At 41.9% G+C, this 16,601-nt stretch overlaps 1 protein-coding gene across 5 annotated transcripts in view; it reads right to left on the reverse strand.

Annotated features, from left to right (window-relative positions):
* Nucleotides 1–16,601, reverse strand: part of carmil3 (capping protein regulator and myosin 1 linker 3) — a 96,778-nt gene that overhangs the window by 22,422 nt on the left and 57,755 nt on the right. For all 5 annotated transcript variants that reach the window (XM_077497917.1, XM_077497936.1, XM_077497908.1 and 2 more), the window contains exons 16-23: nucleotides 9,541–9,645; nucleotides 6,782–6,851; nucleotides 6,591–6,672; nucleotides 5,269–5,365; nucleotides 5,124–5,178; nucleotides 4,360–4,532; nucleotides 3,234–3,302; nucleotides 1,282–1,375 (exon numbers count right to left, since the gene is read on the reverse strand). In XM_077497917.1, coding sequence (XP_077354043.1) covers nucleotides 1,282–1,375; nucleotides 3,234–3,302; nucleotides 4,360–4,532; nucleotides 5,124–5,178; nucleotides 5,269–5,365; nucleotides 6,591–6,672; nucleotides 6,782–6,851; nucleotides 9,541–9,645 — 745 coding nt within the window. The remainder of the gene's footprint in view (nucleotides 1–1,281; nucleotides 1,376–3,233; nucleotides 3,303–4,359; nucleotides 4,533–5,123; nucleotides 5,179–5,268; nucleotides 5,366–6,590; nucleotides 6,673–6,781; nucleotides 6,852–9,540; nucleotides 9,646–16,601) is intronic.

The raw sequence follows: 16,601 nt of genomic DNA on the forward strand, positions 1-16,601 counted from the left end.
GGTGGATATGCTTGCTGTCTAATGAAATTATGTAATTGCAGATGGAATAAAGTGTTAACAGGCTTTTGAATGGCTGCCAAATGATAACCTTAAACTAATGCTAAATAATGGCAACATTTTGTGCATATTTTGAGTCTTGCTAAAGAAAAGATTGCCTCAGAGATGATACAATCATTTCTTGAACTGCATTCAAGACTGTGTTGGATGAGATTTGATGGCAGTGAGTGCCAAAAACTAATCACTGCAATAAAACTTAATTTACAACAACATGGCTTGGTTTAGTGGAAGTATCTTGTGCCCACTGTTAAATAAGATTATTTGTGCGCAAATACTGTTGTGCTGGCAAGTATTAGTAGTAAGTTGAGCGGATCTGAATGATAAAGACAAAGAAAATGTTTAACGCCATTTCATTTGAATTTAGACAGTAGCCACATTACGGCTGTGCAATAATGAACGTTGTTTAATTATCCTTCTGTTGTGCCTTTTCATCATAGCAAAAGAGTCCGGACCCGGAAATTTTGCACAAATTTAGTGAATCCCCCATGTTGCGTTGAAAATTCTAGATAGCAATTATTATGGTTTAGCTCTAAACTACAGTAATGCATTTTGTTCAAAAGTTTCTACATATTATATTAACAATTACAGTGTCATGCTAATAAAGATGGGTTTTTTTCTTTTATAAAAAAAATAACATAAAAATAATTTTTGGTTGAAAGGCATTTCTGTGGTTGACCTCAAAAGGAGCGTCTTTGATCAAGGCCAAAATACTGTATTCTTTTTTTTTTTTTTTTAATGATTAATAAAAAAGTTAGAATTGTAATGTTGAGAAGAATGAAAATATATTTGAAGGACAATGATTAAATAATCATAAAGTGTGTAAAGAACATTGTAGGAGAAAAAAACCAATTGTAGACTGTAGTTATTTCATGAAGCATTCCTAAATCTTTTCGATTGGGTTTCAACTTGAACTGCGCAAAATATCACAACAAAAAAAGTCAGTCAGCGTTCAATGCACCCCTAAAAACAATCAATGAGCAATCTTTTGATATTTTCAATAGAAATCATGAAATACAGTATACAGGTATTGAAATAAATTAGAAAACAAGTTGCAAGGTCTGCAGTGTCACAGTACAGAAGGAAACGATCATAATTACAAAAGCAAAAACAAACTGAAGTCATTATTCAGAACTACATCTCTCTTCGATCCAAAAAGGCAACGTGATTATTCACTGCCTCAGCCTGTATGCCCCTGCTTTGTGCATTTCAAATCTTTTTTCTTACCTTGGTCAGAGCTTGGTCGGTTTTCTCTGGGGCATTGCGATACGCCTGTGTGGCATCACTGAGGGGGAGGGGCATGTACTGCAGTGTAAAGTTGCTAAAAAGTAAAGAGGGGTAAGAGACAAAGACTGTGAAAATGCATTTCACCACTGGAACACTGAGTTACTATGATAGAAAAAAACAACTTCATTTAAATGAAATGTTTTGTACTTCAGACACAAATTACTTTTTGAGCTCAAGTGACATGCATAATGACAGCTAAGCTAGTTTGCAGATAGCGCAAGGCAAACAGTCATCACTCAGTGCTCCTTTTTGTCAAACAGCACTAACAGATGCGACTTAAATGCAGACAACAGTCTCAGAATATTTGCATAACAAAGTCCTTTGTTGGGGAAAAAAAGCTTCTTGATAGCAGCTGAGAGTATCACGCAACATTTTTCTTCTAAAACGAGAATTAGAAACCTTCTAAAATAAAACGGCACTCTGAACAAAAGTTGACACTGTTGAAGTATTTTATGTTTAGAATGTGAGTCTGTTTACTTCATGGTAACCTTTTCAAAACGTGTCACTGAAATACAAAGCCAAAAGGAAACAAACCACACTCGCAGACCTTGATACTTAAAATGAAATCTAGTAGGCTATGTTGACAGCTAGTGATATATGCTCACTGCCCATACTGTGTATGTACAGGCCAAAAGTTTGGACACACCTTTTAGTCAATACATTTGCTTTTTCTTTCATGACTATGTACATTGTAGATGCTCACTGAAGGCATCAAAACTATGATGACAACTATGAAAACTGAGCAACTGTGATGCAATTTTCAGTTGCCAGAGATGGATACAAACAGGTGGATTTTGCTACTTAATACATATTTCACAAACACAATATTAATCAGAAAATCATATTTACACTAGTGGGGGCACATAGTAAATATTATTGTAAAGACTATTTTTGGGTTGACTTCCCATTTTGAAGCTGTATGGTCAAAAAACCCTGGTGTGTTGTGAGTTCGAACTGTGGGATTGTGGGTAAAAAGTGGGAATGCAACCATCGAAACAAGAAGGAAGTCAAGGGAACACAGAGTAAATTACAAAGTGTTCGCAGGTGCACACGGTAATTGTATTTTTGTTTCATTTGTCCCGGTATTCCAAAGGGGTTATATGAAAAGTCACATGACTAACCTGGAAAACAGGTTAGCGGACTTCCTGTGTTTATCATGGGCTGATGACGTGATGGTTTGAACCTCAAAGTATTCTCTGTCAATACTTTTCATTTTAAATTAAATTATGATAAACACAAATACATATTTTGTGCAGGTAAAATAATGATGTCATTTCTGAACAGACTAAGAGCTTGACGCTTGAAATTTAGGATGGACGTGAAGTCAGCTCATCTATTTGCTGAAAAAAATATTCTCTTCCAAGCATATGTACCGGAACTAGTAGCACAATGAACATTTTTAGGTGAACAAATTTCAAGTATTTTATGAGACAGAACTGCAATTGGAACTTTAACTTTGTGTTTATAGGGTTAAGCCAACAGCTGAGCTTTCCATTTGAAAGAAAAAATAAAGCAACAGCACACATAAGCAAGCCCAGCCGGGGGAGGGAGAGAGAGAGATGATACTGTACCCTCTGGGAATTAAAGTGTCACACACTGTGGGCGGCATTTAATTTGGCAAATAATTATTACATTTGTAATCATCTTGTTGCTTGTTTTTTTGGTGCAAAAATATCAAGCTTGCTCCATATACTCGAATGTGCCCACCCACCCTTGTACAAACAAAACTTCACATATAAATTTTGGTTACATTCCTGGACTGATGAAATATTGTGTAAGAGTAAACACTGAGGCATAAAGATGACTTCCTTTTAAACGTGTGACTCATCTGCTTTATACGTGCATCCTGCATACAAAATATGCTTGGTGTGTGTGTATTGTGTTCATCTTACTGCTCCAATGCTCGTGCCACATCTTGGAAGCCAGTCGCCGTGGTGCTGTTGCGATCCCATGTAACACTTCTGCGAGGGATCAAACCAATAACGAATACACAAAGACAGAGAGACGGGGAAGATGAGAATTGCGGTCCACATTGTCACAGTAAGAGTATTAGGTGAGATTGTGTTGCTACAGCTATACATTGTGGAAAGATCAACATAGAAATGAACAACTTTTATTTGCTTTATGCATATTCCAATGAACTCATATCCCAGCATAAGGTATGCATAAACAACTGCCACGCTTTTAATGAGCTTCTGTTACTGGATCTCCCACCTACACTTGCACTTCCTCCACCTGATTTTTTCATAAACCTGTCATTTTCAACTCCTCTTTTCTTCCTCCTTCCTCCATCTATGCCCTTGAAATTTAACCGGGAAAAAACAATCTGGCTCCATATTTAGTCTCTCTATGTAGATGCCTTGAAAGCTTCCTGTCAATCACTCAACCCATTTCCGAGCCCATTTGTTCCAACTGCAACACCAATATTATAGGGGGTCATTGATTGTGCATGTAACGTTATAGTAGTAATATACAATGTACTGTAGTTCTGCTATTGTCCTGCTATTTTATTGATCATTTCTGTTCTGATCTCTCTTTTGTCGCTTGTCTGTCCCTTCCTGCTTTTGAGTATTTCAAACTCCCCAACTGCACAGAAAAAAATAAATCCTAGCAAAATGCAGAGATGGATAAAGGCATACAGATCCACCATTCTGCATGACCATGCAGCTGAACAGGACAGGGTTTAAGAAAAAAACAAAACAAAACAAAAAAAACAAGGGCATCAGGATCCCAAGTATGCATCAAAGCTCTCTTTTTCGCTCTCTCTGAGAATTGCCTGACTGCCGAATGGCAACTTCTTATCTCCAGCATTGTTCACTCTTTGTCTCACTGCTCTGCCACTAAGGGGCTTCAGCTCATCTCTTCAAACACTTTCAAGCATAATAATGTTCTGTTTGACCCTATTCTTTCTTCTGCCCTCTAAAACTTTAATAACTCTCCTCCCTGTGTCCTCCAAGGACCCTAATTTGTAAGGAAATCCCTCTATTTTCCCCTTAGAGTACATATTTGGGCTCGCACCTGAGTGTCGTATTAATTTGCAGGGCTTTGCTAAGCATCTTTGCTCCCGAGTCCTCCAGACCGTTGCCGCTCAGGTCCACCTTCCGTAGGCATGTGTTCGAGCCCAGAGCATTGACCAACAAGGTGCCACGCTGGCGTAGTCTCGAGTCGGCCAAAGAGAGAGACTGCAGCACCTGGAGGAGGATGGTGAGAGCAAGGTGAAGTTAATTAGGAAAAAAAAATTGAATGAAGCTTCCCTACAAAAGCTCTGCGTGCACACAATTTTTTTTGTAGAGAAAGACTAAAAAAATAATAAAGAGCTTTGATAAACCATGAATATGTCATTTGGTTTAGAACATTTCTTTCATCAAATTCCTGCCAAAATTAAGTCAAAGAAACAGGCCCTTGGAGGCATATTTGTGCGTGTTCAACATCGCTGTAGTATATATTTAACCAATATACTCGCCACTCGGGATATGAGAAGCAAAGGAGGCCCCCAGGAATGGATGGTGGGGGTGGTTGAAATGAAATGAGACCAGATGAATCATCTGTTGGACACAGCTGCCATGCATGGTTGCGTCTTGTAAACGTGGCGGGGTGATTGTGTTTCGCATCATACACATGTGGACACAACTGTATAAACTGACGAGTTCATCCTTGTGGCCATTTGAACACGTGGTTAAATATTTGATTTTCTGAATTAGCACACATGAGCGTGGATGTGCATTTTGTCAGTGACGCCACTGCAGATTTGCGTGTGTGTGAGGTTACATAATCCAACTCACACACTCTTCCTCTTGCACCAAATGAACCAGTTTCTGCAGTATTTCATCCAGCACCCTGAGGAGGTAGAAAAAAAAAAGAAGAGGAAAACATTCATCATCGCTACCAGCCTCACCATCTGCGCTGCTCGTCTGATGAGCTCCGTACCTGCCCTTGATGTTGAAGTTCTTCCCCAGCATCAGGTGTTTGAGGGAGGGATGTCTTGAGAATGCTGGGATGACAACCCCTAAGTCAGAATCCAAGCCTGCAAAGATGTTTGGGTTGTTAAAATACTTTTCTTTGCTTTTAATCTGTTTGGGAGAGAACATCATGCTTCTTACTGAACTTATACAGGTGCATCTCACGAAATTATCATTGAAAACTCATAGTCTTCACATTCATGTTGTTTCTGTTCTAACCTTTATTTTTATACTTATAGCATTTTATTCCGCTCGCTTTTTTGATGTGCAAAACTCCCACATAATACGTCCAAATTTTACACCGCTCAAATTTCAACTTGCTTCAAAAATTCACGCCATCCTGGGAATATATTGGCCACATTACTTACAGTTTTCACACAATTTAACGTTTAATATCAACTTTTCCCCATTCAATTTCAATGGGACAGACATTCATGTTTTTCAGTCACGTTCCACGCCCACTTCCACACATACAACCTATCATCATTATCAGCTTTCTGACACTGCTCGGTGGCACTGTTGGTAAAGTGCATTGTCCAGTAATCAGGACGTCGTGGGTTCGAATCCCACTTCTGATAGTATATTGCAAATGTATCCATGGCTATTATGCCAAGTGATATCCATGTTTACCAACTGACTACCATATCAGGAAATGCATTACAATTTCACTGAAATGATTAAATGCATCAGCATGTACCCATTCAGCTTTGTTATCTCAGCATTAGATGAAAATTTACAATATAAATATGCCATTAGCCATGGTTTTTAAGAAGTCAGTTCCCTCACAGGTAAAATATAGAAAAGGTCATTGTCCAATAATTTAACATTTTATTAAATGTCATTTGCCATTTAGTATTTTTTTTTTCTATAATAATCCATATTTTCAGCTTTCTATTGCACTCGATTATTCAATCCAATTACATACAATGTCACAGATACTTCCATATTCATTCGTGCAATGGTTATAGCTCATGAGTGGTATGTGGAAAATCAGGGTTCAATTCCTGGTTGGAACCCTTTTTTTTTTTTTTTTTTTTTTTAAATTTTCATGCAATTTATCTTTCAGTATCTTTCGTAAGCATTTCACAAGCATTCCACATGCATTCAAATATTAGCAATTAGCTTTTATTACCATTCAGCTTTCTGCATTCACACACAATTTCTCCAGAAATTGTACTTTATCTAGTTTAGTCCGATTAATAAAGCAAAACATTTTATTTACATTAATTAAACACAAGCTATATGTATTTACTGTCACCTTGCCGTGTGTCGAGTTGAAAAATGTCTTACCATTATCTGAGATATCTAAAGTCCCAACACATGAAACCCGTGGAAAGAGCTCCTGAATAACCCCAGCACCTGCAGACCTTAACTGTCAGAGAAAGACAGAAAGACGCGGACCATGAGGGAGGGGATGGACACGGGCATCAATCGACAAGAACATGAATGGATCTGGTCTTTGTTGCTGACAGAACACATACCTCACAGGCGCTGATGTCCAACTGCAAATCGGTGATATGGGGGTTATTAGACAGACCAAGGAAGAGTGCTCTGGAGGGAAACAGAGACATTGCAGAATCAGACAGATACAACAAGTGACCTTTTTATCCATCTAACAATGTAGTTTAGCCACCCATTGTTTTCCCCCATTCAATGCACAACTAACACATTTGGGGTAAATTTGGGGAAACAAACTTACAAATAAAACATAGCTAACTGCCTCCCCAGTATGAAACTCAGTAAACATTCAATACAAGCCATTGACCATAGGATACATTTAGTATCACATTGGTTCTGTATAAGCGTATGCACCCTTGAAACATGGATTTTATATAGCTAAACTTTCATCGACTTGCTTTGTTAAATCCAAGTGGTAGCATTTTTGAACGGACAGTGGGTATTCATGTGTGTCCAGCTGATGCTCACAAGCACAAAAATAGACATGTTCACCCTAAAAAAAACGTCAACGCTATAGAAGCAGTTTACAGGATATTATAAATGCTTATAGGAAGTTTTACATAGGGAGCCCGCTGTTCCCATTTTGGCTGCAATCCATCACACACAGAATCATCTCAGCTTTTGTTGCTTTGGTGTTTACTCAGCTCTTGATGCTGTGTGGGCTTCCTTATTTATTTTGTGTGATAACAGCAGATTGAACACCTAAACAGAGCAAGCGTAATATTGAAGTCTGCATGTGTCTGTAGGGAAAGTCGCTTTTCACAGAGCTTATCTTGCAACACATTTTGCGATGCTGGCATGCCAACTAACACAGGAGCTTCCATCTGTGTCCTTAATTTAAACGCCAGTCCATTAATTTCACATTAAGTACCATATCTTTTGAAAGCTAATGCAAGCCACAAGGATAAATACTCACCCAAGGTGTGAACGTAAACTATATCCCTTGTGGTTCAACTATTTTAAAGTTGAAGCTCCAAACAATAAGCCAGTAAACTGAAAGATAAAGACGATTTTTAAGCGCACCACTTTCAAACAAAGCACCTCAGTGCATCATGCAAATTAAGTAGAACATAATCAGAGACTGCAGTGGCCAAGTGATTAAGAAAAGTGGGAACCCTGTTCACGCCTGCTGCTGTACCACTGAGCAAGGCACCTAAACCCAAGTGCTTCCTGGGGTCTACAAGGTCCTCTCTGTTCAAGTCTGTGCGCTATCAATTAAGGATTCTGAGTCAGATTATATCTTTCTCAATGCAATTAAAACCATGAAACCTGTTTAGTTCTTACATTATTTGGTAAGATTTAGGTACCATCTGGTCTATCGGCAATTCATTTTGAATAATAGTTTTAACTACATATTTGTGTTAACTATTTGTGTTGTGAATGACTGGACCACATGCTTCTGTTGCCAATTTGTAAAGTTATCTGGGCAGGCATCCATTTTTTATTTATTTATTTTTTTTTTACTTAAAATTGTCTAACAGTTTTCTGTAAATGTGTGACATAGCACCGAAATGTACAATCATTGTAAAATCAGCGTACAGATAATCCTCGAGTTACGGACGTTCCTACACTGGTGATGTAACCCGAATTTCGACTTAAGTCGGATTTCACCGTTAAAGTCGATAGTTACATCAAAATACTTTGAACAGTAATTTAAAAAATATATATTTGTGCCACCTGGAATTTGCCGCAAACAATATTTTGTGTTTCTGGACGGCAAAGCGGAGCTAATGCAAACTTAAAAACGGAAATGTGACGTGCCAGATGGCGAGTCGACCTGCTCGATGGACGCCCGTTGCTGGAGGTAACAACAACAACGACTTTAAATAACTTTGATTACTGTGAGAAATTACCAAAAAAAGAAGGTGCTACGGGCACCATAAAGTGGAAACTACGTAGGTCGCGTAACCCTAGAGGTACGTGGAAACATTTTATAATTCATTTCCAAGATGAGAAGTAAATATTCTCAGTCATTAATGAATAAGTCTGTCAATAAAAAGGCATGTGTGCACTACAGCTTGTTTCCCTGGGGAGACGTGTTTTGTTTCTAACGCTTAAAAATTAAATGCATCTTTAAAGGGGATTTATCAAAATGAGGTCTATCTTTTTTTTGTGGTAAATGTTGTAAGTTATATATTATTTATTTTGATATCAAATAAGAAAACATTGTTCTCCTCATCTCGTCATTTAGCACATCTCCACAGTCCAAATTAAGGAGATGAAATAAAACTTTCTATTTATCAATCAGTTGCATTAGGTTAAACTTTTAGAGAATCATCAACACGTATGAGTGAGGCTGAAAGCCACTGCCTTAATAACCAAAATGTATTATTACTACTGCGACTAGACTGTCCATCCATCACTTATTCCTCACAAGGGTCGCGGGGGGTGCTGGCGCCTATCTCAGCTGGCTCTGGGCAGTAGGCGGGGGACACCCTGGACTGGTTGCCAGCCAATCGCAGGGCACACAGAGACGAACAACCATCCACACTCACAAACACACCTAGGGACAAGTCGGAGCGCCCATTTAGCCTGCCATGCATGTCTTTGGAATGTGGGAGGGGACCGCAGTACCCGGAGAAGACCCACGCGGGCACGGGGAGAACATGCAAACTCCACCCAGGAAGGCCAGAGCCTGGACTCGAACCCGAGTCCTCAGAACTGGGAGGCGGAGGTGCTAACCAGTCATCCACCCGCCCACCCGCCGTGCCGCCCGCTACTAGACTGGAATTTCACATTTTCAACATGTTTTATTTTAATGGTATTACTGCCTTCACCTCACCTGAGCCAATCAGGAGGAACCTTCATGGAGGCCAGGCTGACATGAGTCAGGCTGAATGCTGAGCTGAAGAATTGCCGGAAAGTTGGCAGAGAATCTCTTGCTTTCCTGGAAAGAAAGCACAACAAAAAATGGGATGCTTGAAGTGGATATTTCCCAATCAGGCACTTGAGAGAGTGAAAGATGAATGGATAGGAGACTGATGGAGACGAGAGAAATAGAGAAGAGAATGTGGTTGGCTGAACGTTTGAGACAGTATTTGATGAGGGAAGTGACGGACACTGAAACAACAGGACAGACAAAAATTGTGAGTTAGAGTGAATGCTGAAGCTGAGCAGGTGCTGGCTGGAAGGTTTAGGTCAGTATGACATTCATTTCTGTCAGCCTGATCACTCAGACCAATTATTCAGCCAAATGTTTGGACTACAACATACTGTTGCTGGCCTGTTGTCAATTAAATTACTGTACACACTTTGTGTCTGTGTGTTCTCTATTCATACGAGTCATGCTCACATGTCAATCATACCATATTCGCTTTTGAACATATGACAATATTGGCTTTTATCTCTTGCATTATTGAGATTTAAGGAGCTTATCTGCATCATAACAGGAAAAATGGCTCTGTAGCCTTTTCAACTGCTGCTAAGGTTATTTGCTCGTATGCCCAAATTGTTAAGCCGGTGGGTATAAAACCGGTAGCACGAGTCTTACTTGGAATAATTATTTCTATTGCACTTTCAGAACTTCGATTATTCATGTCCCTGAGAAGCGAGTTTGACACACCGTAGAGCAACAGTTTAATTAAAATCTTACAAGATGATCTTTCAAACTCAATACATAAGAATGCTTTCAGTATTCTTCGCGGTGTGTTCACACAATTCACAACATTTAAAAAATATATAATGAAGAAGTGAGAATGGTGGTCATTAGAGAACGTTTAAACAGCTTAGTGTGGGAAGGTCAGTCTGCAACATTAAAGTCCCGTCATTACTGCTGACATAAGCTTGCACTGTGAGACAACAGCTCATCTTTGACCCATTTGTGTTAATTAGGACTGAGCCGATGAGATATAATAATTTTGAACATAATAATAAATCAGGTAAATTCCTGGCAAATCAACTTCAACGGAATCGGGAAAAATCTCTTATAACGGCTATTAAAGATATAAATGGTGAATGCACACAATCACCAGAAGAAATTAACCATATTTTTTATAACTATTATCGAAATCTATACACAGAAATTAATAGACCTAACCCTGAATATATTGAGGAATTCCTAAACAGCTTAAATATACCTCAGTTATCTATTGAACATAAAGATATTCTCGATACCCCGCTTACTATAGATGAGTTGTATCGTGCTTTAGACAGTATGCCTAATGGCAGAGCACCTGGTCCAGACGGCTTTCCGGCTATATTTTTTAAACATTTCTGGTTAATGTTTGCTCCATTATTTCTAAGAGTAGTAACTGAAATTAAAAGTAAAGGTGATATACGTCAAGATATGAATATAGCAGCAATTAAACTTTTATTAAAGCCAGAAAAAGACCCTACCCTCCCGTCAAGTTACCGACCGATATCACTAATTAATACCGATATTAAAATTATCGCTAAGGCCTTGGCATCTCGATTAGAGACGGTAATCTCGACAATTATTCATAGTGATCAAACAGGTTTTATTAAAGGTCGTCATTCTACTAATAATATTAGGAGACTCTTTAACTTGATTAGTATGTCACAGCGGTATGATAAAAAGGCAGTTGTTATTTCGCTGGATGCAGAAAAAGCATTCGATAAAGTTAACTGGTCCTTCCTCTTTGCTGTCTTAAATAAATTCGGCTTCGGGGAGTCATTCATTCAATGGGTCTCAATATTATATGATTCTCCTAAAGCTACAGTTACTACTAATGGGATTACATCACAGAGTTTTACTTTACAAAGGGGAACAAGACAAGGGTGCCCAATTTCTCCTTTATTATTTGCTATATTTATTGAGCCGCTTGCATTAGCTATACGTCAGGATAGACGGATCCAAGGAATCCACTCCGGGACAATAGAACATAAAATTAATCTATATGCCGATGATATATTACTCTATTTAGAAGAACCTGCTATCTCGCTAGGGGAAGCATTTAAATTAATAACTAAATTCTCTCACTTATCAGATTACTCTATTAACTGGACAAAATCAACATTATTACCTATTACAGAAAATTCATGGAATCCTACAAGTCAGGATCCACACTACTCCTTTCCTACAGGTAATTTAAAATACTTAGGTGTTAAAATTTCACCTAAGTTAACTGAATTAACTTCTTTAAATTTTTCACCATTATTGGATAGTATCCGTAGTGACCTGGAGCGCTGGAATAATCTTCCGATCTCTTTAATAGGACGGATAGCTACTATAAAAATGAAAGTTTTACCAAAGATTAATTATTTATTTTCAATGATTCCATTTAAACCTACGTCTAACTGGTTCCAATCGCTGGACTCTGCTATCATAAAATTCTATTGGAATAAAAAAAAAGCCAAAATTAGTCTATCTACTCTTCAGGAAAGTAAATCTAAAGGAGGTTTAGAGGCACCAAACTTTATGTACTATTATCTAGCTAATCAACTACAATATCTTGTGCTATGGACACAACCCAACAGAGATACTAACTGTTGGTTGGAATTGGAGCAGAAGGATTGTAATAATCTTAGACTGTCAGATTTACTCTTTATTACAAAATCAATAAGACGACATAATTGTTTTAAAAACCCAATGATAGCCGCCACCCTGACTGCCTGGTGGAAGGCATTAGAAATTACAAACTCCCAATTGGCGCCCTGTGGGCTCTCTCCCATTTGGCATAACCCCGACTTTCAACTTAATAATCAGTCGTTCCATTTAAGCCTATGGGAGCAGAAAGGAATTACACACCTTCATCATCTTTTCTCAGATAATAAGTTTATATCGTATACAAACTTGGTCCAGAAATATGAAATAAAAAAGGGAAATTTCTTACATTATCTGCAAGTTAAAAATATGGTTAAGAAACAAATCCCAACACTTCAGGATACGCTCCAACTGCCTGTCTTAGCTAAAGATATTATAAAGCTTTCTCCAACAACAATAAAGAAAATATCAAAAATATATAAGTTATTTTTATACACAAATAAAACGTATTTACCGACTTTAAAATGGGAAAAAGACTTGTCTATAGTTCCGGAACCAGACTTTTGGACCCAAATCTGTGAAAATGTATTTAAAATGACCAAACAGACAAATTTGCAACTTATCCAATATAAGATACTTCATAGAACATATATTACACAATATATGATGAAAAAAATGGGACTCTCTGACTCCGACATTTGTCTCCAGTGCTCACAAAACACTGCCGATACTTATCTTCATGCTTTATGGTCATGTACTCCAGTGCTGCATTTCTGGACTAAAATCTTGGAAAAGCTCGCTGATATATTAAACTGTAGGCTTCCTTTATCTCCAAGACTGTGTTTACTAGGTGACTTAACAATAACTGAGCTACCATGTAAACAATCTCAATCTATATTTATAGCCCTTACTATTGCTAAAAAAATAATCCTTGTCAATTGGAAAAATAAACAATCTCTAAATATCGACCACTGGTTAAACTTACTAATAAATTATATCTCAATGGAAAAAATCTCTGCCTTAAATAAAAATCAAGTATCAAGATTTAAACAAATATGGTCTATGTACATAGAATATTTTAATCTCAATTTGGCAACTTAATCCTGCCAAGATTCTGCCTGTTAACGAGAGCCACCACATCGTTACAACTTCTGTTTTCGCTGCTCCTGTATTTGGTATTTTGTATCTGATTGTTTTTATTTTTATATAGTCAGGAACCTAGTTGCTGCTAGTGGGCTCGAGCATACCACACTATACGACACTATACTCAATAACTCCTTAAGATCTATTTCTAGTGGGCACTAAGCATCAACACTTGGTGTTACTGCATGCTAATTAGTCAATTTTCTTGACGCCGTCCCCTGTGGTCGGGCGGGGGTGGTTCTGCCCCCCCCCCGTTGTCTGCTCGGTGGCGGTTGCGTCTTGGCCGCTCCCTGGGCCCCCTGTGGGGTGCGGTGTTGGGGTGCTTCCCCTGGTGCCCGGGGCGGTGCCGTCCCGGCGCGGTCCGCTGCTCCGTGCCCGGCGGCGCGGTTCGGGGTGGGTGGGCCTCCGGTGTGCCCCGTGGTTCCCTCTCCCCTCCCCCTTCCTCCCCCCCGTCGCCTCTCCCTCCTCGCCTCCTCCCGCCCATCCTCCTCTGCCTCCCGGTCCCTTTTCCCTTGTCGCCCTCCCTCCTCCTCTCCCCCCCCGCCTCCTGCCCTGCAGCCGCCCTTTCGCCTTCTTGTCGTCTTCTCCCCGCTTCCCCCGCCCCCCCCCCCCCTTCCCTGTCTGCCCTGCGGCCCCTCCCCCTCCCTCTCCCTGGGCCTGGGGCTCCCTCCCCGGCCCGGGCGTCGGGCTCCGGGGGCCGGGCGAGGGTTTGGGGCCTGCCCCACTCCGGTATAACTCCTGGCGCCCCGGGCGGGCTCCGGTGGCCGGTGGGCTGTCCGGTAGCCCTGCTGCGCTGGCTGTCCGCCCATTGTGGTGCCGGGTGGATGAGGTGGGGGGCGGCAGGGGGTGGGGGTGCTGGGGGGCGGGCGTGCCACCTACACCCGCCGGGTTGGGTGAGGCCCCGCTGGTCGCTCCTCTTACTCACTTCACTAGCTTGCACTATACACTTTGTAAATATACACATAGGGCACACAACACATTTCTTGGCGGGGTGGGGAAGGGTGGAAACACCGTCTTCACCCTTCAACTCCCCTCCAATTTTAATGCACCTCACGTCCAAGGGGAGGGGTGAGTTGGGGCGGGGAGCCATCAGAGGGGATGGACTGCAGTGCCTGGCAGCGCTGTGGTCCCCCCCATTTGTGTCCCTGCCCCACCACTTTGTCCCTCCATTCCCTTTTTTAATGCACCACACATATACATATTCATTTTTTGGGGGGGGATACGGGTGTGTCGGAATAGGGGAAATTTTTTCCCTCTGCTCCGACTCACCTGCTCCCAATTTTAATGCACCACACGCACACACTTGTATATACACTGGGTGGGGCCACATTCACGGTGTAGGGTAGAGCTCGCCAGTCGGCGAGCTGGCGGACTCAGTAACAGGGTTAGGTGTCACTTGTACTCTGGCGTGACGACCGGGGCCTCTCCCCACCGGGCTCGGTGTTCTGGTGTTCCGCCTTCTCCCCTGGTGCTTCCTCCTCTGCTTCCCCCCTCCCGCCGCTGTGCAAATCTCGCGCGGCTGGAGGTGGGGTGGGCACATCTTCCCTCTCTGCGCTGCTGCCCGGTGCCGGTTTCCGGGGGGGGGGTGGGGGGTTCTCGCGGGGGGCCGGGTTCGCGGGGGGGGGTGGCGGCCGTCGGGGGGGGGGCGGCTTGTTTGGGGGGGGGGGGTGGAGGTATGGGTGGGTGGGGGGTTGGGTGCTGGGGGTCGGGGTGTGTTCGGGGGTTTGGGGGTCGGGGGTGGTGGGGCCTGGGTCGTGGTGGATGGCGGGTTTGGGTGGGGTGCGGGGGGGTCGTGGGGGGATGGGGGCTGGGGACCGGTGGGGCGCTGTGGGGGCCCGCTGGGCCTCGTTCTGCGGCCTTGGGCTCGGGGGTGTGGGCCGGGGCTGGGGCGGGGGTGTTCCGGGTGTCTGGGTCGGCTCGCCGACCGGTGTCCGCTCGGGTGGCTTGGGGGTGGCCTTGGTGCTGCCGCGGCCTGGGGATTCCGGGGGGGGGGGGTGCTCGCTTTGCTGGACCGCGGTTGACGGCTTCTTTCTTTGGTGGTGGTCCTTATGCATGCCAGATCCGTCGCACCAGCATCTACTGAAACTCAACAGAAGTACCCTCTCCCTCCCACAGCCCCTTGAATCAGTTGGTGCTGGTGTCTGTGGTTCTCACTTTGCTTTATCTATCCTTCCCTCCTTCCTCTCTTTAGTTTTTCCTCTGGTCACTTGAGATCTTAATTTATTAGAAGTATGAGGTTTCTGGGGTTGGCATAAGACTCCGGTTTTGTAACCACGCAGGAGGGGTCTTGTTGGTGCTGGACTTCACTTTGATGGATTGGATGTACTGGCTTCTATTGATCTCACTCTGCCTTATCGATCCTTCCCTCCTTCCTCTCTTTAGTTTTTCCTCTGGGCTCTTGAGATCTCGCTAAATTTGCTGGAATTTAGAGGCTTCCGGGGTTGGCGTAAGACTTTGATTTTGTAATCATGGGGAAGGCAGGAAGTGTTTGGTCGGTGCTGGATGTCACTTTGATTTACCTTTCTTTTCTCTTTATTTCTTTTTTTTTCTGACCTTTTCTCTGGCCTCCTGACCATTTAAATCTCACGACTCTGGCAAGATTCTGAAGTACCTGGTTAAGGCGAAGGGTAATGGGATATTTATAAGGTTTTAGGTGAATGAATGAGTATAAATTTATAAGTATTTGCACGCACGCACACGCACGCACGCAAACGCACGCAAACGCACACACGCAAACGCACGCACGCACGCAAACGCACGCACGCAAACGCACGCACACATACACACACACAAAAAAAAAAAAAAAAAGAAAAGAGCAATGATGACAAGACGTTGAATCGGTAAGACTACCGAATGAACAATTCTGAGCTCTTCAAAAAAAAAAAAAAAAGAGAAAAAAAAAAAAAAAAAAAAAAAAAAAAAAAAAAAAAAGGACTGAGCCGATGAAACCTCTGCAGATACCATAAGCGAATCCAGCATCAACGCCTTCCTTACGACACACCCGCCAGCGAGCTGCGTCAGCAACAATATTACCGAGCCTGTGTCACTGTTTATTGTTTCTCATAAGTGTCACAGTCGTAGCTTGTATGATTGGTGAGAGAGGGTACGAGGTGGCCTATTCCCTATTCATGAGTCAGACGCTTATCAGCTCAGTTCAAGCTTTGCGGGTCTTTGTTGCAACAGAATATTGCGACAGTCTGACCGGAGCCATTGAGCCGGCATGTAATACCAGTGGAGGCTGGACTGGTCGTGAGAAA

This window comes from Festucalex cinctus, chromosome 1, assembly GCF_051991245.1.
Source record: "Festucalex cinctus isolate MCC-2025b chromosome 1, RoL_Fcin_1.0, whole genome shotgun sequence".
NCBI lineage: Eukaryota > Metazoa > Chordata > Actinopteri > Syngnathiformes > Syngnathidae > Festucalex > Festucalex cinctus.